This window comes from Oncorhynchus tshawytscha, linkage group LG29 (genome assembly GCF_018296145.1).
Source record: "Oncorhynchus tshawytscha isolate Ot180627B linkage group LG29, Otsh_v2.0, whole genome shotgun sequence".
Taxonomy (NCBI): domain Eukaryota; kingdom Metazoa; phylum Chordata; class Actinopteri; order Salmoniformes; family Salmonidae; genus Oncorhynchus; species Oncorhynchus tshawytscha.
Window position 1 is genome coordinate 32,472,054 of NC_056457.1, and position 26,632 is coordinate 32,498,685.

The window sequence follows — 26,632 nt, forward strand, 5'->3', positions numbered from 1 at the left end:
TATACTACACCCTACTATACTACACCACACCCTACTATACTACACCATACTATACTACACCATACTATACCACGCCCTACTATACCACACCCAACTGTACTACACCATACTGTACTACACCATACTACACCATAACCACACCATACTATACTACACCACACCATACTACACCACACCCTACTATACTATACCACACCATACTATACCACACCCTACTACACCACACCCTACTACACCACACCCTACTACACCACACCCTACTACACTACACCATACTACACTACACCATACTACACCACACCCTACTATACTACACCACAACCTACTATACTACACCACACCATAATATACCACACCCTACTATACCACACCATACTATACTACACCATACTACACCACACCATACTACACCACACCATACTATACTACACCATACTACACCACACCATACTATACTATACCATACTACACTACACCATACTACACCACTGACTGCCTGTCTGACATAGTGGTAGGGTTGACCTGGACAAGTGGTGTTCACCAATGGAAGCAAGGAAGCTACACTACACTACACCATACTACACCACACCATACTACACTACACCCTACTACACTACACCCTACAACACTACACCCTACTACACTACACCATACTACACTACACCCTACTACACTACACCCTACTACACTGTACCCTACTACACCAGACCATACTACACCACACCCTACTACAATACACCCTACTACACCACATCCTACTACACCAGAGCCTACTATACTATACCACACCCGACTACACCATACTATACTATACTACACCATACTACACTATACCATACTACACCATACTACGCCATACTGCACCATACTACACCATACTACACTACACCACACCATGCTACACCACACTACACCATACTACACTACACCACGCCATACTAAACTACACCATACTACACCATACTACGCCATACTGCACCATGCTACACCATACTACAGTACACCACACTACACCACACCATACTACACCATACCACACCACACCATACTACACTACAACATACTACACCACACCATACTACACTACACCATACTACCCCACACCATACTACACTCTACTACACCACAGCCTACTACACCACACCACACCTTACTATACCCTACTATACTACACCACACCCTACTACACCACACCATACTATACTACACCATACTATACCACGCCCTACTATACCACACCCAACTATACGACACCACACCATACTATACCACACCCTACTACACCACACCATACTACACCACACCATACTACACTACACCACACCATACTACACTACACCACACCATACTACGCTACACCAGGCCGTACTATACTACACCACACCCTACTATACTACACCACAACCTACTATACTACACCACACCATAATATACCACCCCCTACTACTACACCATACTACACTACACCATACTATACTACACCATACTACACCACACCATACTACACCGTACTATACCACACCATACTACACTACACCACACCATACTACACTACACCACACCATACTACACTACACCATACTATACTACACCACACCATACTATACTACACCACACCATACTATACCACACCCTACTATACCACACCATACTACACTACACCATACTATACTACACCATACTACACCACACCATACTATACTACACCATACTACACCACAGCATACTACACTACACCATACTACACTACACCATACTACACTACACCATACTACACTGCACCATACTACACTGCACCATACTACACTACACGCACCATAATACACCATACTACTCTACACCACACCATACTACACCATACTATACCACACCATACTACACCACACCATACTACACTACACCACACCATACTACACTACACCACACCATACTACGCTACACCAGACCGTACTATACTGCACCACACCCTACTATACTACACCACAGCCTACTATACTACACCACACCATAATATACCACACCCTACTATACTACACCATACTACACTACACCATACTACACTACACCATACTATACTACACCATACTACACCACACCATACTACACCATACTATACCACACCATACTACACTACACCACACCATACTACACTACACCACACCATACTACACTACACCATACTATACTACACCACACCATACTATACTACACCACACCATACTATACCACACCCTACCATACCACACCATACTACACTACACCATACTATACTACACCATACTACACCACACCATAATACACCATACTACACTACACCACACCATACTACACTGCACCGGACCATACTATACTACACCACGCCCTACTATACTACACCACACCCTACTATACTACACCACACCATAATATTCCACACCCTACTATACCACACCATACTACACCACACCATACTATACTACACCATACTACACCACACCATACTATACTACACCATACTACACCACACCATACTACACTACACCATACTACACTACACCATACTACACTACACCATACTACACTGCACCATACTACACTGCACCATACTACACTGCACCATACTACACCGCACCATAATACACCATACTACTCTACACCATACTATACCACACCATACTACACTACACCACACCATGCTACACTACACCACACCATACTACATTACACCACACCATACTACACTACACCACACCACACTATACTATACTACACCATACTATACTACACCATATAATACTACACCATACTACACTGCACCCTACTACACCACACCATACTACACCACACCATACTACACTACACCATACCATACACCATACTACACTACACCATACAATACTACATCACACCATACTACACTACACCATATAATACTACACCATACTACACTGCACCCTACTACACCACACCATACTACACCACACCATACTACACTACACCATACCATACTACACCACACAATACTACACCATACCATACTACACCATACTACACTACACCACACCATACTACACTACACCACACCATACTATACTACACCACACCCTACGATACTACACCACACCCTACTATACCACACCCCACTATACCACACCATACTACACTACACCATACTATACTACACCATACTACACCACACCATACTATACTACACCATAATACACTACACCAGACCATACTACACTACACCAGACCATACTACACTACACCAGACCATACTACACTACACCATACTATACTACACCATACTACACCACACCCTGCTACACCACACCCTGCTACACCATACCATACTACACCATACCATGCTACACCACACCATACTACGCCACACCATACTACACTACACCATACTACACTACACCATATACTACACCACACCATACTACACTACACCATATAATACTACACCATACTACACCTCACCCTACTACACCACACCATACTACACTACACCATACCATACTACACCATACCATACTACACCATACTACACTACACCATACTACACTACACCATACCATACTACACCACACCATACTACACTACACCATACTACACTACACCATACCATACTACACCACAGCATACTACACTACACCACACCATACTATACCATACCACACAATACCACACCAAACCGTACTATACTACACCATACTACACAAAACCATACTATACTACACCATACTACACCGCACCACAACCAACATCACCCACCCAACCATGTCCAGCCACACCAGATCAGGCAGCAGCATCATCTCTGAGTCTAGCAAAACTTATTGTTGTCTGCCACATTACTATTAGGAGCATCTCATTGCTAAGACTCAGATTTCCCCCCCGATTTCCCCACCCCCTGTTTCCATTCTATGATTGTCTCTCTGGTTATTCCAGGGACCTCAAGGACCCCAGGGCCCCGTCGGGTTCTCAGGACCAAAGGGCCCCCCTGTAAGTATCCTCTCAGCTAGTGTCATGGTCATATTTCCAGGTTGAAGGAAAGCAATGCAGTTGTATAGGGTGGGCTACATATTGTGCTGTTTCACTGATTGGGTATTGTAATCATTACTGTTACTGAAGCAGAACCCTGTTTCTCATCATCTTCTAGCCAGAAGACAAGTGTTCATTTCCTCCTATTGATTTGTGCTTGATTCATAGTTTTGACTTAACCTTTGCCGATAGTCAGCCTTGTTTCCGCTTTGCTCCATAACAGAACAAGGCATTACTGTGGAGGACGGACAGGTTTTCGTTTAAAAATAGTTATGTTTTGAAATATTTTCCATGTATTTGTGATAGAACAAGAGAACTGATTACATTTGGTCAACACACCATGAATACTATGAGAATCCACCATTAGATGGGGAGGTGTTCCCTCCTTCACGTATCAGACGTTGATAGAGTCTAAGTTCTCTGTGTGGTTCATAGGGACCACCTGGAAAGGACGGGCTGCCTGGCCACCCTGGTCAGAGAGGATCGACGGTGAGTGTTCCAGTCACGCCCCCCCTCGTTAGAGCTGTCACACACCTGGGCTCACCTGGCCAGTGGACTCGGACAGACACTTTCTGCCAGGTGTGGAACATAACCATGCAGACTGACTCTGCTCTCTCGGTGGCGGGAAAACCCTTCCTGACCCGACAACTTTTTCACACCTGGATGGATCTGTCTCCTCAAGTCTGCATGGTTTTATAGCACCAGGAGCTCAGGTGTTAGACAGCTCACTGTTAGTCTGCAGACACACAGACTTTCTCCTCTGGTTAACCTGAGGTGTTTATGCCTCAGACACGGATGGGAATCTCTACAGCCAATCAAATGTTAAATTAAATCAAATCAAATTAAATGTTGTTGGTCACATACACATATTGCAGGTGTAGAGAAATGCTTATGTTACTAGCTCCAACTGTGCAGTAGTATCTAACAATTCACAACAATACACACACATCTAAAAGTAAAAGAATGGAATTAAGAAGTATATAAATATTAGGACGAGCTATGTCGGAGTGGCATTGCCTAAAATACAGCAGGACAAAGTAAATACAGTAGAGTTGCTCAGAAAGTATTCAGACCCCTTGACCTTTTCCACATTTTGTTAGGTTACAGCCTTGTTCTAAAATGGATGAAATCTATTTTTTCCCCACTACACACTATACCCCAAAGACAAAAACAGGTTTTTAGAAATGTTTGCTGATTTATTCTGTGTTGTTGAATTTTCTGTTGGCTCAGGCGAAGTTGTCAATTTGTCTAACAAGGAGGAACAGGGTCAAAGGTTGGGGGGATAACAGACCCTTTACTATTGTTTAATGGAATGGACTCTGCGCGCCTCAGGGTTGAGTTTGACTTCTATAGAATGATAAAGTGTGGAGATGTTTCAGGAGATATGGTGTGTTTGGGGGCTGTCTGTGTAGCTGGGGAACATGTTATGGATAAATGGTTGTAGAAGTGGAGAGGTTTTGGGTATTGTGATGTGTGGTGTGGTTTTGTATCGTGGGGTAGAGGGCAAGGTCAGTCTGCAGTACAGGGGATATTTGCTTTTTCAGGGTGGGGGGTGGTTGTGAGTTTTTAATGAAATGAGGATGTGTCATTAAAGAAAGACAAACTCAAAATGATCTCTCTCTCTGTCTCTGTCTCTCTCTGTATCTCTGTCTCTCTCTGGTTCTCTCTCTCTGTCTCTCTCTCTCTCTCTCTCTCTGTCTCTCTGTCTCTCTGTATCTCTGTCTCTCTCTGGTTCTCTCTCTCTGTCTCTCTGTCTCTCTCTGTATCTCTGTCTCTCTCTGGTTCTCTCTCTCTATCTCTCTGTCTCTGTCTCTCTCTGTTTCTCTGTCTCTCTCTGGTTCTCTCTCTCTGTCTGTCTCTATCTCTCTCTGTCTCTGTCTCTCTTGGGTTCTCTCTATCTCTCTCTGTCTCTCTGTCTCTCTGGTTTTCTCTATCTCTCTCTCTCTGTCTCTCTGTTTCTCTGTCTCTCTCTGGTTCTCTATCTCTCTCTGGTTCTCTCTCTCTCTATCTCTCTCTCTCTCTCTCTCTCTCTGGTTCTCTCTCTATCTCTCTCTCTCTCTCTCTCTCTCTCTCTCTGTGTCTCTCTCTCTGGTTCTCTCTGTCTCTCAATTCAATTCAAGGGGCTTTATTGGCATGGGAAACATATGTTTACATTGCTAAAGCAAGTGAAATGGATAAATAACAAAAGCAAAATATATTTTTTTTAAGTGAACAGTAAATATTACACTCACACAAGTTCCAAAACAACAGAGACATTTCAAATGTCATATTATGTCTATATACAGTGTTGTAATGATGTGCAAATAGTTAAAGTACAAAAGGGTGTTTGTCCTTCACTGGTTGACCTTTTCTTGTGGCAACAGGTCACAAATCTTGCTACTGTGATGTCACACTGTTATATTTCACACAATAGATTTATCCAAAATTGATTTGTTTTTCAAATTCTTTGTGGGTCTTTGTAATCTGAGGGAAATGTGTCTCTAATATGGTCATACATTGGACAGGAGGTTAGGAAGTGCAGTTCAGTTTCCACCTCATTTTGTGAGCACATAGCCTGTCTTCTCTTGAGAGCCAGTTCTGCCTACGGCGGCATTTCTCAACAGCAGTGGGTCAGTCACAGTGGGTCAGTCACAGTGATTCTGCCTGTGTGTACTCTCTGTTCAGGGCCAAATAGCATTCTAGTTTGCTCTATTTTTTTGTTAATACTTTCCAATGTGTCAAGTAATTATATTTTAGTTTTCTCATGATTTGTTTGGGTCTAATTGAGCTGCTGTCCTGGGGCTCTGTGGGGTGTGTTTGTGTTTGTGAACAGAGCCCCAGGACCAGCTTGCTTAGGGGACTCTTCTCCAGGTTCATCTCCCTGTAGGTGATGGCTTTGTTATGGACATGTTTGTTTTGGGACATGCTTCCTATTAGGGGGTTGTAGAATTGAACGTCTCTTTCCTGGATTTTGATCATTAGAGGGTATCGGCATAATTCTGCTCTGCATGCATTATTTGGTGTTCTACATTGTACACTGGTCAAATTCTTTGCAGAATTCTCTTTCTCTCTCTCTGGTTCTCCCTGTCTCTCTGTTGCTCTCTGTCTTTCTCTGGTTCTCTCTCTGTTTCTCTCTGGTTCTCTCTCTGTTTCTCTCTGGTTCTCTCTCTGGTTCTCTCTCTGTCTCTCTATGATTCTCTCTGTCTCTCTCTGTCTCTCTCTGTCTCTCTCTGGTTCTCTCTGTCTCTCGATGTCTCTCTCTGGTTCTCTCTGGTTCTCTCTGGATCTCTCTGTCTCTCTCTGGGCCAGGTCCTTCAGGGTGATGTAGTCATGTGATGTTGGAGAGAGAGAGCCTGATAGAGCGAAACACATCCTGAGCTCAGAGACTAGACTACCCCAGAGTCCCCGACACGCAGACACAAGCCTGTCTTAATGCAGCCAGAGGGTGTGTTTCTAGTGTTTCTTCCCTGCCTGGTCAATTCCAATTGGATACATTCAATTCAGGAAGTGATTTTAATTTAAAATGCAAACATATAAAAACCTTTTTTAAAGAAACAGCTACTACTTTATTGAATTTTCAATTACTGAATTGGAATTTATGTTTACTTCCTGAATTGACGGCCTTTAATTTGAAATGACCCCAACCCTGCTTCCCAGGTCATTGTGGAAAACAAGTAAATAGCTCCAGACAGCCAGATTCTCTCACCATCGCGCTGTGTTCCAGGCCTTAAATGAACTAAATTACAGTTGAATAGACTGATTCTGTATTTTAAACAAGCATAGCATAATAACAGAATGGAACACCGATTAGGATTACCTTTAACATGATAAATAGTGTGTCTCTCTGCATGGCCCACTGTTCTCCTTTGGAGTTTATGCAGCAAAGCTTTGTATTCATCGCTCTCAATTGTATTCACCTCACAGGGCAGTAAAAGCTGCTAACAGCTCCATGGAGCAAGGAGCACCCCAATCATAAACTGTTTCTCTCAATTTGTTGTTCTACCACCCAAGTGATACATTAGCTGAGGTGTTGGTTTTTATTACCTGGTAACAGGCTGGGGGAGCGAGTAATAGCAGAATTGATCACTGCAATAAAATGTTCCAGTCTCTCAGGCCCTAGGCAGTGGACATGGATCTATCCACTCAGCTTCCCTGGGCCACAATCTGCCACACCACACCCTATGTTTTACAACATTAACAACATCTACACTGTATTTCTGATCAAATTTGATGTTATTTTAATGGACACTTAAAAAAAACTTTAAAAAACAAGAATGTCTAAGTGACGCCAAACTGTTGGACGATAGTGTACCTTAATTTGAGCCTTTATTTCCTCAAATGGACTTTTCTTTGTATGTTAGAAGGTCTCAGACAATTGCTTAATGTTTTCATGCTTTGGTGTAATTCTCCTTGCTGGATGATGCTTAAAATACACTGAACAACAACATGCAACGATTTAAATTATTTTATGGAGTTACAGTTCATGAAGGGAAATCACTCAATTGAAATCTATTCATTAGGCCCTTAAATATGAATTTCAAATGACTGGGAACACAGAGTTAATCAGGCTGTTGATTGTGGCCTGTTCAATGTTGTCCCACTCCTCTTCAATGGCTGTGTGAAGTTGTTGGATATTGTCAGGAACTGGAACACGCTGTTGCACACGTCGATCTAGGGAATCCCCAACCCTATCCCTCTACACCCTACCAAACCCTATCACAACCTATCCTGGCCATAGCAATGGGCACACATCCAGCCCCCCCCAGTCAGAATCTATGCAGTGAACACGGATCCAGCCACCCAGTCAGGCTTTAGACAGTGGGTCTGGACCCATCCTCCCATCCTCCCAGTCAGGCTCTAGACAGTGGGTCTGGACCCATCCTCCCAGTCAGGCTGTAGACAGTGGGTCTGGACCCATCCTCCCAGTCAGGCTCTAGACAGTGGGTCTGGACCCATCCTCCCATCCTCCCAGTCAGGCTCTAGACAGTGGGTCTGGACCCATCCTCCCAGTCAGGCTCTAGACAGTGGGTCTGGACCCATCCTCCCAGTCAGGCTCTAGACAGTGGGTCTGGACCCATCCTCCCAGTCAGGCTCTAGACACTGGGTCTGGACCCATCCTCCCAGTCAGGCTCTAGACAGTGGGTCTGGACCCATCCTCCCAGTCAGGCTCTAGACAGTGGGTATGGACCCATCCTCCCAGTCAGGCTCTAGACAGTGGGTCTGGACCCATCCTCCCAGTCAGGCTCTAGACAGTGGGTCTGGACCCATCCTCCCAGTCAGGCTCTAGACAGTGGGTATGGACCCATCCTCCCAGTCAGGCTCTAGACAGTGGGTCTGGACCCATCCTCCCAGTCAGGCTCTAGACAGTGGGTCTGGACCCATCATCCCAGTCAGGCTCTAGACAGTGGGTCTGGACCCATCCTCCCAGTCAGGCTCTAGACAGTGGGTCTGGACCCATCCTCCCAGTCAGGCTCTAGACACTGGGTCTGGACCCATCCTCCCAGTCAGGCTCTAGACAGTGGGTATGGACCCATCCTCCCAGTCAGGCTCTAGACAGTGGGTCTGGACCCATCCTCCCAGTCAGGCTCTAGACAGTGGGTATGGACCCATCCTCCCAGTCAGGCTCTAGACAGTGGGTATGGACCCATCCACCCATAAAGATTTACAACTCTTAATTTGTTATTTAGGCCAATAGCCAATCCATGCATGGACACTCCTGCCAGTCAGGCTCTAGATAATGGACCCTCCTCCCAGTCAGTCATCAAACATTTTAATGGACCCATCCTCCCAGTCAGGCTCTAACAGTTTTGCCCATATCCCAGTCCTTCCATTATGCAAACCCATCCTCCCAGTCAGGCTCAGACACGTTTCACCTCCCAGAACAAGTCTATCTACCCTCTAATATAAACTGGGCAGACATCATCCCAGTCATCTGACAGTGATTTGACCCATCATCCCAGCATCTCTGGGTTCATCCTCCCAGTCAGGTCTCTGGACCCATCCTCCCTCAGGTTCAGTGGGTCTGGACCCATCCTCAGTCTGGCTTCAGTGGGTATGGACTCATCCTCCCAGTCAGGTTCAGTGGGTTGGTCTCCTCCCAGTCAGGCTCTGACAGTGGGTCTGGACTCATCCACCCATAAAGATTTACAACTCTTAATTTGTTATTTAGGCCAATAGCCAATCCATGCATCACTCTGCCACACGATAATGACTCCACAAGAAGTCATCAAACTGTCTCTTCTGGCTTTTGCCCTCTGGTGTCCTTCCTAGCAAGCCCCTCACGTTTCACCTCCAGAACTCTCTCTGCCCATAAACATGTCCTTCCATTAGCAAACCCCTTGCTCGACCTCAACACATTTCACCTCCCAGAACAAGTCTATCTACTCTAATATAAAAGCAGACATACGATCTGACATGATTTGCATCAGCTATCTCTGGTTCACTTGGTCTCTCTCTCTCTGGTTCACTTGGTCTCTCCCTCTCTGGTTCACTTGGTCTCTCCCTCTCTGGTTCAGTTGGTCTCTCCCTCTCTGGTTCTCTCTGTCTCTGTCTCTCTCTGGTTCACTTGGTCTCTCCCTCTCTGGTTCTCTCTGTCTCTGTCTCTCTCTGGTTGTCTCTGTCTCTCTCTGGTTCTCTCTGGTTCTCTCTCTCTCTGGTTTTTTCGCTGTGGTTCTCTCTCTCTCTGGTTCTCTCTGTCTCTCTGTCTCTCGCTCTGGTTCTATCTGGTTCTCACTGGTTGTCTCTGTCTCTCTCTCTCTGGTTCTCACTGGTTCTCACTGGTTCTCTCTGTCTCTCTCTCTCTCTCTCTGGTTCTCTCTGTCTCTCTCTCTCTCTGGTTCTCTCTGTCTCTGTCTCTCTCTCTCTGGTTCTCTCTGTCTCTGTCTGTCTCTCTCTCTGGTTCTGTCTCTGTCTCTCTGTCTCTCTCTGGTTCTCTCTGTCTCTGTCTCTCTCTGGTTCTCTCTGTCTCTGTCTCTCTCTGGTTCTCTCTGTCTCTGTCTCTCTCTCTCTCTGGTCCTCTCTGTCTCTGTCTCTCTCTCTCTCTGGTTCTCTCTCTCTCTCTGGTTGTCACTGGTTCTCTCTATCTACAATCCTTTTGTTTATTTTGAAACGACATTGTCAATGTATCTCCACCCTGCCTTCCCTTCATGTTGGATGTCTTTGTATTTTCTGTATCTTATTATGGTCGTTGAATATATTTTGTCCGTTCTTGTTGTCTGGAGTTGACATCATAGCAATACAATGCAACAAATCAAATCAATGTTTATTTATCACATACCCCAAAAACAACAGACCTTAGAGTGAAATGCTTACTTACAGGCTCTAACCAATAGTGCAAAAAAGGTATTAGGTGAACAATAGGTAAGTAAAGAAATAAAACAACAGTAAAAAGACAGGCCATATACAGTAGAGAGGCCATATACAGTAGAGGCCATATACAGTAGAGGCCATATACAGTAGAGGCCATATACAGTAGAGGCCATATACAGTAGAGGCCATATACAGTAGAGGCCATATACAGTAGAGAGGCTATATACAGTAGTGAGGCTACATAGACACCGGTTAGTCAGGCTGATTGAGGTAGTATGTACATGTAGATATGGTTAAAGTGATTATGCATATATGATGAACAGAGAGTAGCAGTAGCTTAAAAGAGGGGTTGGTGGGTGGTGGGACACAATGCAGATAGCCCAGTTAGCCAATGTGTAGGAGAACTGGTTGGTCGGCCCAACTGAGGTAGTACGTACATGAATGTATAGTTAAAGTGACTCTGCATATATGATAAACAGAGAGTAGCAGCAGAAGCATTCTGACAAATAACCGATGAAGAAGTTCACGCCATCTTTGATGTGATCTGATTCAAACAGACAGCTGATGGATTTCACATCTGATTCCATCACTATGCTTGATGTCTGACCAATTAGCATCAAATCCACTTCAGATATTGAGATCATAGTTTTACTTTAGATTAACATATCGTTAGCATGATATTTCTCTTTTGGAGACTAAATCCTTACTATAACATGGAGTTCGTTATAGCCTTGTTATTCTCCTGTGTCTTTTGAACCAACTTCTTAGCCAGTTTCCTAGACAGAGATACAGCTTTCCTCTGGACTAATAAGCGAAGAGAATCTCAATTGAAATTTAGTCCAGGACTAGGCTTGGGCTGTGTTTGGGTAACTTGTCCCTGGTGTCTGGGTAACTGGTTCCTGTAGTCTGGGTAACTGGTTCCTGTAGTCTGGGTAACTGGTTCCTGTAGTCTGGGTAACTGGTTCCTGGTGTCGGTGTAACTGGTTCCTAGTGTCTGGGTAACTGGTCCCTGGTGTCTGTGTCTGGGTAACTGGTTCCTGGTGTCTGTGTCTGGGTAACTGGTTCCTGGTGTCTGTGTCTGGGTAACTGGTTCCTGGTGTCTGGGTAACTGGTTCCTGGTGTCTGGGTAACTGGTTCCTGGTGTCTGTGTCTGGGTAACTGGATCCTGGTGTCTGTGTCTGGGTAACTGGTTCCTGGTGTCTGGGTAACTGGTTCCTGGTGTCTGGGTAACTGGTTCCTGGTGTCTGTGTCTGGGTAACTGGATTCTGGTGTCTGGGTAACTGGATTCTGGTGTCTGGGTAACTGGTTCCTGGTGTCTGGGTAACTGGATCCTGTTGTCTGGGTAACTGGTTCCTGGTGTCTGTGTCTGGGTAACTGGTTCCTGGTATCTGGGTAACTGGTTCCTGGTGTCTGGGTAACTGGTTCCTGGTGTCTGGGTAACTGGTTCCTGGTGTCTGGGTAACTGGATCCTGGTGTCTGGGTAACTGGTTCCTGGTGTCTGCGTCTGTGTAACTGGTTCCTGGTGTCTGTGTCTGGGTAACTGGTTCCTGGTGTCTGGGTTCAACTGAATGGAACAAATGAATGGAACATAACATGACGTATATAATATGTCCATAACTAATGTGTTTTCATGCACAATGCACACAGTCATTGCTTGGTTAAACCAGGCAGGTTCCTCTTCAATATGATCCATTACAAATACTCCTCATCCTCTCACCCTTGTCAACATAGTACATTCAGTGGTTGTCCATTGGGAAGCACACAACACTGACTCCACTATGTCCACTAGATTAATCATTTTGGAAGGTTGACATCAATAGCAGGATTGGAGGGAGTTATTGCATGGATTGAGTTGTTCTGCAAGAGTTTTCAATGTGATTGATATGTTTTTCTTGTCCACAGGGATTCCAAGGAAAGACAGGTCCACCCGGCCCAGGAGGAGTTGTTGGTCCTCAGGTAAGGTACAATAGGTTTACTACAGGTACTATAGGTTTACTACAGGTACTATAGGTACTATAGGTTTACTACAGGTACTATAGGTGTACTACAGGTACTATAGGTTTACTACAGGTACTATAGGTTTATTACAGGTAAGGAACTATAGGTTACTATAGGTTTTCTACCGTTACGGTACTATAATGGACATTATGAACTAAATTAATGTAGCACTTCTTGGTCCACAGGTAAGTAAACACAAAAAGATACACTTATGAAGAACTTTTCAGATTGTTTAGACGTACTTACAGATCTCACGTCATTCACTAGCAGAAGTGATAGAGTACACGGATAATATTGGCCTCTGACATAGGTTTGGAATTATCTAAGGGTCTTATGTTATAGTAGAGCGGCTCATGCCTCTACCAATGATGCCCATAATATCTTCTTCTTCCTCTTCTTCTTCTTCACTTCCTAACAGGGCCCCACAGGCGAGACCGGTCCAATCGGTGAGAGAGGTCACCCTGGATCCCCAGGACCACCTGGAGAGCAGGGTCTTCCTGGCTCTGCTGGCAAAGAGGGAGCCAAGGTAAACGTCCCTAAATACCCACCTCACTGGAGTAACACTCATAACTTGACAACCCAACAGATCTCCAGAACTCCAGGGCTCTGACCAAAACATATTTAAAAATAAAAAACAATACTAGACACAGATTATGCCTAATCCTGGAATTAAAACGTGAACAATTGGAGAATCTCCACTGAACACGTTTTTGGGTCCAGAAATGTAAGCATGAAGTCTATTTTGGCAGACAGCTGGTGAAGTTATCAGATGGCTGGGGAGTGAGGGTTGGGGAGTGAGGGTTGGGGAGTGAGGGCTGGGGAGTGAGGGTTGGGGAGTGAGGGTTTGGGACTGAGGGTTGGGGACTGAGGGTTGGGGACTGAGGGTTGGGGACTGAGGGTTGGGGAGTGAGGACTGAGGGTTGGGGCCTGAGGGTTGGGGACCGGGGACTGAGGGTTGGGGACCGAGGGTTGGGGACCGAGGGTTGGGGACTGAGGGTTGGGGAGTGGTTGAAATCCCATGCATCCCGATTGCCAATATGAAATCAAATCAAATGAAAGTTTATTTGTCACGTGCGCCGAATACAACGGGTGTAGGTGGACCTTACAGTGAATTGCTTACTTACAGGCTCTAACCAATAGTGCAAAAAAAGGTATTAGGTGAACAATAGGTAAGTAAAGAAATGAAACAACAGTAAAAAGACGAGGCTATAAAAGTAGCGAGGCTATAAAAGTAGCGAGGCTACATACAGACACCGGTTAGTCAGGCTGATTGAGGTAGTATGTACATGTAGATATGGTTAAAGTGACTATGCATATATGATGAACAGAGAGTAGCAGTAGTTTAAAAAGAGGGGTTGGCGGGTGGTGGGACACAATGCAGATAGCCCAGTTAGCCAATGTGTGGGAGCACTGGTTGGTAGGCCCAATTGAGGTAGTATTTATATGAATGTGTAGTTAAAGTGACTATGCATATATGATAAACAGAGAGTAGCTACTTTACTACCAGCCAGTTCCAAGACCTCCCAGCCCCTCCCTCTGACTCCTTTAAGTCCCAGCCAGTTCCAAGACCTCCCAGCCCCTCCCTCTGTCTCCTTTAAATCCCAGCCAGTTCCAAGACCTCCCAGCCCCTCCCTCTGACTCCTTTAAATCTCAGCCAGTTCCAAGACCTCCCAGCCCCTCCCTCTGTCTCCTTTAAATCCCAGCCAGTTCCAAGACCTCCCAGCCCCTCCCTCTGACTCCTTTAAATCCCAGCCAGTTCCAAGACCTCCCAGCCCCTCCCTCTGACTCCTTTAAATCCCAGCCAGTTCCAAGACCTCCCAGCCCCTCCCTCTGACTCCTTTAAATCCCAGCCAGTTCCAAGACCTCCCAGCCCCTCCCTCTGACTCCTTTAAATCCCAGCCAGTTCCAAGACCTCCCAGCCTCTCCCTCTGTCTCCTTCTTTGGTTTTCCTTGCTTCCCAGAAGGAGACCGTGTAATCAACTCCAACCTCCTACCACCCATCCACCACCAGGCCCTAGGCATCAGTTACAATGCCTTCAGAAAGAATTCACTCCACTTGACTTTTTTCACACATTTCGTTGTGTTACATCCTGAATTTAAAATAAAAAATAACGTGTCACTGGCCTACACACAATACCCCATGATGTCAAAGGGGAACTATGTTTTTCAAAATGTCTGCCAAATCATTAAAAATGGAAAGCTGAAATATATTGAGTCAATAAGTATTTGTTATGGCAAGCCTAAACATTTTCTTAACAAGTCACATAATAAGTCGCATGGACTCACTCTGTGTGCAATAGTAGTGTTTAACATGATTTTTGAATCACTTATAGTACCTCATCTCTGTATCCCACACATACTGTAAGGTCCCTCAGTCGAGCAATTCATTTTAATCACAGATTCAACCACAAAGACCAGTTAGGTTTTCCAATGCCTCAAATAGTTACTGTTTTGGCTTAAATCTACTTGTCTAGCACTGATCAACAACCAATTTGACAGAACTTGAAGAATTTGGAAAAGAATAATGACCAAATATTGCTCAATCCAGTTCTGGAAAGTTCTTAGAGACTTACCCAGAAAAACTCACAGCTGTAATTTCTGCCAAATGTGCTTTTACAAAGTATCGACTCTGGGATGTGAATACAAAATGTCGTATTTTTGTATTTAATTCTCACTAAATTAACAAACATTTCTAAAAACATGTTTTCACTTTCGTCATTATGGGGTATTGTGTGTAAATGGGTGAGATAACAAACAACTCTGTTGAACCCAGGTTGAACTCAGGCAGTAACTCAGGCAGTAACTCAGGCAGTAACTCAACAAAATGTGGAAGTATACAGCCTTCAGAATACTTTCTGGGGGGGGGCTTGACAGATCCTCTTAAATCTTAGTGAGCTACCTCTCTCTCTCTCTCTCTCTCTCTCTCTCTCTCTCTCTCTCTCTTTCTCTCTTTCTCTCTTTCTCTCTCTCTTTCTCTCTCTCTCTCTCTCTCTCTCTCTCTCTCTCTCTCTCTCTTTCTCTCTTCTCTCTCTCTCTCTCTATCTCTCTCTCTCTTTCTCTCTCTCTTTCTCTCTCTCTCTCTCTCTCTTTCTCTCTCTCTCTCTCTCTCTCTCTCTCTCTCTCTCTCTCTCTCTCTCTCTCTCTTTCTCTCTCTCTCTCTCTCTCTCTCTCTCTCTCTCTCTCTCTCTCTTTCTCTCTCTCCTTCTCTCTCTCTCTCTCCTTCTATCTCTCTCTCTCTCTACCTCTTTCTCTCTCTCTCACTCTCTCTACCTCTTTCTCTCTCTACCTCTTTCTCTCTCTACCTCTTTCTCTCTCTCTCACTCTCTATCTCTCTCTCTATCTCTCTCTCTCTCTCTCTCTCTCTCTCTCTCTCTCTCTCTCTATCTCTCTCTCTCACCTCTTTCTCTCTCTACCTCTTTCTCTCTCTCTCACTCTCTATCTCTCTCTCTATCTCTCTCTCTCTCTCTCTCTCTCTCTCTCTATCTCTCTCTCTCACCATCTATCTCTCTCTCTCTCTCTCTCTTTCTCTCTCTCTCTCTCTCTCTCTCTGCATGCTGGGAGTGATTGGTGCATGCTGGGAATTGTTTGAGTGAAGGAGTGCGTGTGTTGTGGAGAGTTAGATATTCACAACTTTCTTTCGGTTTGCTATTTCTTGGTGGCATTTTTTTTGTTGATGCATGATTAACGTTATTATTTTTGTTGTGGTAGAATTAAGTATTTTGTTTTCGTATCGAAATTACCCTGATTTTGGCGGGGATGGCAGCCCGAATGGGGATGCCGTCCCTGTCACTTCGGCATGGCTTTAGGTGTGTTACTGAAGCTGCTGTCACAGTGGAGGAGTTTCTGGTCGCCGTAGGAGAGAAGGTAGGCTATGAGAATATTGCGTATGCATCCCGGATGAATAAAGCTGTGGTGGTATTTCTTAAAGAAGAGTGTCTAGTTGATCGGATGGTTGAGCATGGTGTACTTCTTAAAGGAATGTTTATTCAAGTTACGCTGCTTTTTCTCCGTCAACAAGGGTAACGATTTCAAATGTACCACCGTTTATTCCTAATGAGCTATTGGAGCGCGAGTTATTGCGCTTTGGGAAGTTCGCCAGTTCAATTAAGGTTGTCCCGTTGGGTTGCAAACACCCGGCGTTGAAACAGGTAATGTCATTTCGGCGACAGGTGTTTATGTTTTTGGACTCACCGGAGCAGACTTTAGAGTTATCGTTTAAAATCAAGTATGACAATAGATTGTATATGGCTTATGCTAGTACGGGTAGTCAACGGTGTTTTGAGTGTGGGGATGTTGGTCATAAGCGACATGCTTGCCCGAAAAGGGAGAAGGCAGAGGGAGGGGCACAGGTGGTCATCGTAACGCCTGGGCCCACTGATGTAGGGAGAGGTGAGCTGACAGCGGTAGAGCAGCCACAAGCACCTGTTGCTGAAGAACAAGTTATCCGTGTTGAGGGCACGGGGTTGCAACTTGTATTAGAAGGAAATGTTATGCTACAGAAAAGTATTGTTGTAGAAGGTAAGGATGTATCTGAAGAGCCAGTTCCTCAGACTGGTGAGCAGGTGCCCAGTATGAGTGCTGGGGTAAAGGAGGGGGTTCATGTGGAGCTAGGCTCCCAGGGAGTGGAGGAGATGCCCACTACGAGTGCTGGGGTTCATGTAGAGCTAGGCTCCCAGGTAGTGGAGGAGTTGCCCACTACGAGTAATGAGGTACAGGAGGGTTTGCATGTGGAGCTAGGCTCCCAGGTAGTGGAGGAGATGCCCACTACGAGTAATGAGGTACAGGAGGGTTTTCATGTGGAGCTAAGCTCCCAGGTAGTGGAGGAGATGCCCACTACGAGTGCTGGGGTTCATGTGGAGCTAGGCTCTCAGTTAGTGGAGAAGATGCCCACTATGAGTAGTGATGTTCAGGTGGGGCTAGTCTCCCAGATAGTGGAGGAGATGCCTGGTACGAGTGATGAGGTGCAAGTGGAGAGTGTTGAAAGGGATGTGGTAGAGGGGAGTCAGTTGTCTGTGTTCTCAGCTGAGGAGGATCAAGAGAAGGATATGGATATCTCTTTGGATATGACAGCTGCTGGTGCGGACTCAGTTTATGATCTAGAGGAGGTAAATGAGTTTCTGGATCAGACTTTTGGGAAATCTGTCAAATTGGCAGATTATTTTGATGTTGATAAGTTTGTGAGGTCTGCTGTGATGTTACAGAAGACGGTGGGGTTAGACCAGCTGAGTGAGAAGAAGCGGTTTCGCTTGAGGAAATTTATTACTGCTGTTGCAGCAGCAAAAGGTGGTGGGAAACGTGTTCAGGTTAAGAGAAGAAAAAAAAATAATGATGATGATCATGCTTCATAGGGTGTCTTTTTTCTCGTTGGTTTCTCTGTGGTTTCTTCTGCTTTTCTTTTCTCTTTTCTATATGGAGGTACTAAGGGTAGGTTCTCTCAATATGAATGGGGGAAGGGACAGGAATAAGAGGGCTTGGGTATTAGAAGTAATAAAACAGAAAAGGCTTAATGTAGTTTTCCTACAGGAGACACATAGCGATGAGGAAAATGAGGTTGACTGGGGTATGTGGTGGGAGGGGCAGCATGTACTCAGTCATGGTACTAATTTCAGTGCTGGGGTGGCAATATTGTTTTCCTCAGGCTTAGGAGTGACTGTGGTATCTACAACAGAGATTGTCAAGGGTCGGGTTTTATTGGTCAAGGTGGATGTTATGGGGTTTTTGTTTGTTTTTTGAATGTTTATGCTCCTAATGAGGGTACAGAGCGTATTGCTGTATTTGATCAACTAAAGGAAATGTTAAGACAGTGTGACCAAGAGGGGTGTATGGTTTTAGGGGTGACTGGAACTGTACAGTGGATTTTACTGTTGATCGCACCGCTGAAGAACCTCACCTGCGGTCAGCCACTTGCCTGTCTGGCCTATTAACTGAGTTTGAGCTTTCTGATGTGTGGAGAGTAAGGAATGCCAAAGTTAGGCAGTACACATGGCTAAAAATTAATGAAGGTCGTGTCAGTGCAGCACGGTTAGACAGGTTGTATGTATCTGAGCAATACTGTAGTAGGGTTGGAAAGTGTGCCATTACTCCTGTGGGTTTCTCTGATCATCATATGGTTACTGTTGATATTCACTTGTCCTGTCCACGAAGGTCATCACCTTACTGGTATTTTAATGTTAAATTGTTACATGATGTCATGTTTTGTGACAGGTTTTTGTTGTTTTGGGAAAAATGGAGGGTATAAAAGGGAATTTTGAGTCCTTGAGACAATGGTGGGAGGTTGGGAAGGCCCAAATACGAGTTTTTTGTCAACAGTATACTGCTCTGTCTCAAACTGAATTTAAAGAGACTATCAAGGCCCTTGAACAGGACATCAAATCTATTGAATTGAAGCTGCTCACTCAGAATGACCCTGGACTAGTCATGAACTTACAGGACAAGAGACATGAACTGAGGTCGTTTCTGCATGAAAGAGTGAAGGGTGCCTTGATTAGGTCTCGTTTCGCTTCCCTCAAGGATATGGATGCTCCTAGTGCTTTTTTTTTAACCTAGGAAAGTCGACATTTCAACGTAAACAGATGGTATGCCTTCGTCTCCCTGATGGGAAGGTGACCACGAATGATATTGAAATGCGTCAACATGCCGTGGATTTCTACTCGTCCCTTTATAAGGCGGAGGATTGTGACTCTATGTGTACTGAACAGTTGTTACATGGTCTTCCTAAATTGGGACCTGAGCAGAGAGTCGCATTGGACGCTGACATTACACTGCAGGAGCTGTCCACAGCTGTTATGCAGCTCTCAACAGGCCGAGCCCCTGGCATCGATGGGTTACCATCTGAGTTTTATAAGCACTTTTGGGGGTCTATTGGGGAGGACTTTTATGAAGTGATGTGTGAATCTTTTCATGAGGGTTCTCTTCCTGTATCCTGTCAACGTGCAGTGCTTTCACTGTTGCCAAAAAAGGGGATTTGGCTCTCATAAAAAATTGGAGACCTGTTGCTTTGCTGTGCGCAGAATATAAAATTGTTTCTAAATGTCTCTCAAACAGGTTGAAAGAGTATCTGGGGTTGTTGATCCACAAGGACCAGTCCTACTGTGTACCTGATCGCTCTATTGTTGACAACTTGTTTCTGATAAGAGATGTTTTAGACATTTGTAAACTGTCTGATGTAAATGTGGGTTTACTTTCGTTGGATCAGGAGAAGGCTTTTGATCGTGTGGACCACCAGTACTTGTTTAAAATAATGAAAGCCTTTGGGTTTGGGGATGTTTTTCTGTCTTGGGTGAATTTACTGTATGCTGGAGCCTCGTGTATGGTGAAGGTGGGTGGTGGTTTAAGTTGCCCCATCCCTGTCGAAAGGGGCATCAGGCAGGGATGCCCAATTTCAGGGCAGTTATATAGTCTGGCGATTGAACCAATGCTTTGTTTTTTAAGAGCGAAGCTTACTGGTTTCTTTGTGCCAGGTGTAACGAAGGGTCCCACGATAGCACTGTCTGCGTATGCAGATGACGTGATAGTTTTTATTACAGGGGTGAGGATGTTAAGGTTCTCTCAAACGCTTTAAAGGTGTATGAGGGGGCCTCCTCAACTAAAGTCAATTGGGGAAAGAGTGAAGCGCTGTGGGCAGGTCAGCTTCAGATGGGGTCTACTCCATGGTTACCAGGGGGGCTTCAGTGGGGCAGAGATGGAATGAAGACTTTGGGGGTTTTTCTAGGCTCCGATGTCTTTCAAAAAAAAGAACTGGGAGGGTGTAGTGGAGAAAGTGTGTGCCAGACTGTCAAGGTGGAAATGGGTGTTGCCCCAGCTGTCTTATAGGGGACGGGTCCTGGTAGCTAATAATCTTGCTGCTTCTACCCTGTGGCACAGACTAATGATTTTACAGCCACCAAAGGGTCTGATACAAGAGCTTCAGAGGACCCTTGTCAATTTCTTCTGGTCTGGGCAACACTGGATTAAAGCTGCAGCCCTGTACCTGCCACTGCACGAGGGTGGGCAAGGCCTGGTGGACATTTCCTCTAGGATCACGGCTTTCAGGCTCCAAGCAGCCCAGAGATTGTTGTACAGAGACTGTTCTAGCTGGGTCGAAACAGCCTACATATTGATGAGGAGAGCGGGCTGTTTGGGCTTCGACAAGCATCTTTTCCTCTTAAAGCTGGAGGGGGTGATTTGACTGGCCTGACTCCATTTTATGAGTCTGTTATGCAGGCTTGGAGAGTCTTTGTCAAGTCCCGTAAGGCCTGCACGCCACCAGGGATGTGGCTTTTGAAGAGCCTCTTTTTCACAACACTGCCATCCAGTCCCGTGTTCTGGGTTCAGCTAGCCTACGTTCATGCCTGTTAGGCGTGGGGTGTACCAAGCTGGGTCATCTGATGCAGAGCAGGAGCAGATTGGAGGAGCTGGGAGAAAGAGCGGGGATCCGATCATCTCGTCTACTGAGGAAGGTCGTCGATGAGGTCTGCGATTCCTTGCCAGTGCTTCATCTGCAGTATGTGACTGACACTTCCAATTCTGATCGGTGGAAGGAGGGTCTGGATTATGTGTTCCCTGCACTGATTGTTAGTGCTGCGATGGGGGCATTTGAAGAGGACGTGGGGACGCTGCTTTCCTTCGATACCCCGGAGCTGGGGGAGTTCAAGGAGGTGGGAAAGAAGGCCATGTACAGAATATGTGTAAAGGTGTCCCATGCCTCTTCCCTGGAAGGGGTAAAATCGACGAGGTGGGCGGATGTGCTTGGTCCAGGTGCCTCTCCAAAAGGCTGTTGGCGATCATTATATAAACTGCCTATTGATAAGAGGACAGCTGACCTCCAATGGAGGATAATACATGGAGCTATAGCCACCAATATGCATCTGGTACACCTGGATCCTACTGTTGGGGAGGGGTGTCCATTCTGTGCTGGGTCTGAATCTCTGGCACATCTGTTTTTATTGTGTCCCAGGTTGGTTGGGATGATTGAACTGATCACTGATTGGTTCTCAACGTTGGGAGAGGTTTTCTCTTCCCAACTGTATATATTTGGGCCAAAGTACAGGTTCAGTCAAAAGGGTGTAGTTGTGTTGCTTAATTTTGTGTTAGGGGCAGCAAAATTAGCGATATGGAAGACCCGAAAGAACAGCATTCGGGGACAGGGGTCTGTGGATGTGGTGGGAATGCTGGAGGGAATGTTGGCAGCGAGACTAAGGGTTGAGTTTGCCTATTACAAACTTCAACAATATCGATCTGTTTTTGAGTATATGGGGTATACAGAGGCTGTTGTGTGTAGTTACTGTGGAGGAGGAATTGGAGTTGTGTTTTTAATTGATGTGTAACTGTGGTTTTGTATTTATTGTGTGGTGGGCCCCCAGACCCAATAAAGAGTATTTAAAACTCAAACTCTCTCTCTCTCTCTCTCTCTCTCTCTCTCTCTCTGCATGCTGGGAGTGATTGGTGCATGCTGGGAATTGTTTGAGTGAAGGAGTGCGTGTGTTGTGGAGAGTTAGATATTCACAACTTTCTTTCGGTTTGCTATTTCTTGGTGGCATTTTTTTTGTTGATGCATGATTAACGTTATTATTTTTGTTGTGGTAGAATTAAGTATTTTGTTTTCGTATCGAAATTACCCTGGTTTTGGCGGGGATGGCAGCCCGAATGGGGATGCCGTCCCTGTCACTTCGGCATGGCTTTAGGTGTGTTACTGAAGCTGCTGTCACGGTGGAGGAGTTTCTGGTCGCCGTAGGAGAGAAGGTAGGCTATGAGAATATTGCGTATGCATCCCGGATGAATAAAGCTGTGGTGGTATTTCTTAAAGAAGAGTGTCTAGTTGATCGGATGGTTGAGCATGGTGTACTTCTTAAAGGAATGTTTATTCAAGTTACGCCGCTTTTTTTCTCCGTCAACAAGGGTAACGATTTCAAATGTACCACCGTTTATTCCTAATGAGCTATTGGAGCGCGAGTTATTGCGCTTTGGGAAGTTCGCCAGTTCAATTAAGGTTGTCCCGTTGGGTTGCAAACACCCGGCGTTGAAACAGGTAATGTCATTTCGGCGACAGGTGTTTATGTTTTTGGACTCACCGGAGCAGACTTTAGAGTTATCGTTTAAAATCAAGTATGACAATAGATTGTATATGGCTTATGCTAGTACGGGTAGTCAACGGTGTTTTGAGTGTGGGGATGTTGGTCATAAGCGACATGCTTGCCCGAAAAGGGAGAAGGCAGAGGGAGGGGCACAGGTGGTCATCGTAACGCCTGGGCCCACTGATGTAGGGAGAGGTGAGCTGACAGCGGTAGAGCAGCCACAAGCACCTGTTGCTGAGGAACAAGTTATCCGTGTTGAGGGCACGGGGTTGCAACTTGTATTAGAAGGAAATGTTATGCTACAGAAAAGTATTGTTGTAGAAGGTAAGGATGTATCTGAAGAGCCAGTTCCTCAGACTGGTGAGCAGGTGCCCAGTATGAGTGCTGGGGTAAAGGAGGGGGTTCATGTGGAGCTAGGCTCCCAGGGAGTGGAGGAGATGCCCACTACGAGTGCTGGGGTTCATGTAGAGCTAGGCTCCCAGGTAGTGGAGGAGTTGCCCACTACGAGTAATGAGGTACAGGAGGGTTTGCATGTGGAGCTAAGCTCCCAGGTAGTGGAGGAGATGCCCACTACGAGTAATGAAGTACAGGAGGGTTTTCATGTGGAGCTAAGCTCCCAGGTAGTGGAGGAGATGCCCACTACGAGTAATGAACAGGAGGGTTTTCATGTGGAGCTAAGCTCCCAGGTAGTGGAGGAGATGCCCACTACGAGTGCTGGGGTTCATGTGGAGCTAGGTTCTCAGTTAGTGGAGAAGATGCCCACTATGAGTAGTGATGTTCAGGTGGGGCTAGTCTCCCAGATAGTGGAGGAGATGCCTGGTACGAGTGATGAGGTGCAAGTGGAGAGTGTTGAAAGGGATGTGGTAGAGGGGAGTCAGTTGTCTGTGTTCTCAGCTGAGGAGGATCAAGAGAACGATATGGATATCTCTTTAGATATGACAGCTGCTGGTACGGACTCAGTTTATGATCTAGATGAGGTAAATGAGTTTCTGGATCAGACTTTTGGGAAATCTGTCAAATTGGCAGATTATTTTGATGTTGATAAGTTTGTGAGGTCAGCTGTGATGTTACAGAAGACGGTGGGGTTAGACCAGCTGAGTGAGAAGAAGCGGTTTCGCTTGAGGAAATTTATTACTGCTGTTGCAGCAGCAAAAGGTGGTGGGAAACGTGTTCAGGTTAAGAGAAGAAAAAAAATAATGACGATGATCATGCTTCATAGGGTGTCTTTTTTCTCGTTGGTTTCTCTGTGGTTTCTTCTGCTTTTCTTTTCTCTTTTCTACATGGAGGTACTAAGGGTAGGTTCTCTCAATATGAATGGGGGAAGGGACAGGAATAAGAGGGCTTGGGTATTAGAAGTAATAAAACAGAAAAGGCTTAATGTAGTTTTCCTACAGGAGACACATAGCGATGAGGAAAATGAGGTTGACTGGGGTATGTGGTGGGAGGGGCAGCATGTACTCAGTCATGGTACTAATTTCAGTGCTGGGGTGGCAATATTGTTTTCCTCAGGCTTAGGAGTGACTGTGGTATCTACAACAGAGATTGTCAAGGGTCGGGTTTTATTGGTCAAGGTGGATGTTATGGGGTTTTTTTTTTTTTTTTTTGAATGTTTATGCTCCTAATGAGGGTACAGAGCGTATTGCTGTATTTGATCAACTAAAGGAAATGTTAAGACAGTGTGACCAAGAGGGGTGTATGGTTTTAGGGGGTGACTGGAACTGTACAGTGGATTTTACTGTTGATCGCACCGCTGAAGAACCTCACTTGCGGTCAGCCACTTGCCTGTCTGGCCTATTAACTGAGTTTGAGCTTTCTGATGTGTGGAGAGTAAGGAATGCCAAAGTTAGGCAGTACACATGGCTAAAAATTAATGAAGGTCGTGTCAGTGCAGCACGGTTAGACAGGTTGTATGTATCTGAGCAATACTGTAGTAGGGTTGGAAAGTGTGCCATTACTCCTGTGGGTTTCTCTGATCATCATATGGTTACTGTTGATATTCACTTGTCCTGTCCACGAAGGTCATCACCTTACTGGTATTTTAATGTTAAATTGTTACATGATGTCATGTTTTGTGACAGGTTTTTGTTGTTTTGGGAAAAATGGAGGGGTATAAAAGGGAATTTTGAGTCCTTGAGACAATGGTGGGAGGTTGGGAAGGCCCAAATACGAGTTTTTTGTCAACAGTATACTGCTCTGTCTCAAACTGAATTTAAAGAGACTATCAAGGCCCTTGAACAGGACATCAAATCTATTGAATTGAAGCTGCTCACTCAGAATGACCCTGGACTAGTCATGAACTTACAGGACAAGAGACATGAACTGAGGTCGTTTCTGCATGAAAGAGTGAAGGGTGCCTTGATTAGGTCTCGTTTCGCTTCCCTCAAGGATATGGATGCTCCTAGTGCTTTTTTTTTTTTTAACCTAGGAAAGTCGACATTTCAACGTAAACAGATGGTATGCCTTCGTCTCCCTGATGGGAAGGTGACCACGAATGATATTGAAATGCGTCAACATGCCGTGGATTTCTACTCGTCCCTTTATAAGGCGGAGGATTGTGACTCTATGTGTACTGAACAGTTGTTACATGGTCTTCCTAAATTGGGACCTGAGCAGAGAGTCGCATTGGACGCTGACATTACACTGCAGGAGCTGTCCACAGCTGTTATGCAGCTCTCAACAGGCCGAGCCCCTGGCATCGATGGGTTACCATCTGAGTTTTATAAGCACTTTTGGGGGTCTATTGGGGAGGACTTTTATGAAGTGATGTGTGAATCTTTTCATGAGGGTTCTCTTCCTGTATCCTGTCAACGTGCAGTGCTTTCACTGTTGCCAAAAAAGGGGGATTTGGCTCTCATAAAAAATTGGAGACCTGTTGCTTTGCTGTGCGCAGAATATAAAATTGTTTCTAAATGTCTCGCAAACAGGTTGAAAGAGTATCTGGGGTTGTTGATCCACAAGGACCAGTCCTACTGTGTACCTGATCGCTCTATTGTTGACAACTTGTTTCTGATAAGAGATGTTTTAGACATTTGTAAACTGTGTGATGTAAATGTGGGTTTACTTTCGTTGGATCAGGAGAAGGCTTTTGATCGTGTGGACCACCAGTACTTGTTTAAAATAATGAAAGCCTTTGGGTTTGGGGATGTTTTTCTGTCTTGGGTGAATTTACTGTATGCTGGAGCCTCGTGTATGGTGAAGGTGGGTGGTGGTTTAAGTTGCCCCATCCCTGTCGAAAGGGGCATCAGGCAGGGATGCCCAATTTCAGGGCA

The 26,632-nt window shown here is 45.2% G+C and overlaps 1 protein-coding gene across 1 annotated transcript in view; it reads left to right on the forward strand.

Annotated features, from left to right (window-relative positions):
• Positions 1-26,632, forward strand: part of LOC112236786 (collagen alpha-1(XI) chain-like) — a 251,133-nt gene that overhangs the window by 148,083 nt on the left and 76,418 nt on the right. The window contains exons 36-39 of the mRNA XM_042308834.1: positions 3,934-3,987; positions 4,462-4,515; positions 13,216-13,269; positions 13,730-13,837. Coding sequence (XP_042164768.1) covers positions 3,934-3,987; positions 4,462-4,515; positions 13,216-13,269; positions 13,730-13,837 — 270 coding nt within the window. The remainder of the gene's footprint in view (positions 1-3,933; positions 3,988-4,461; positions 4,516-13,215; positions 13,270-13,729; positions 13,838-26,632) is intronic.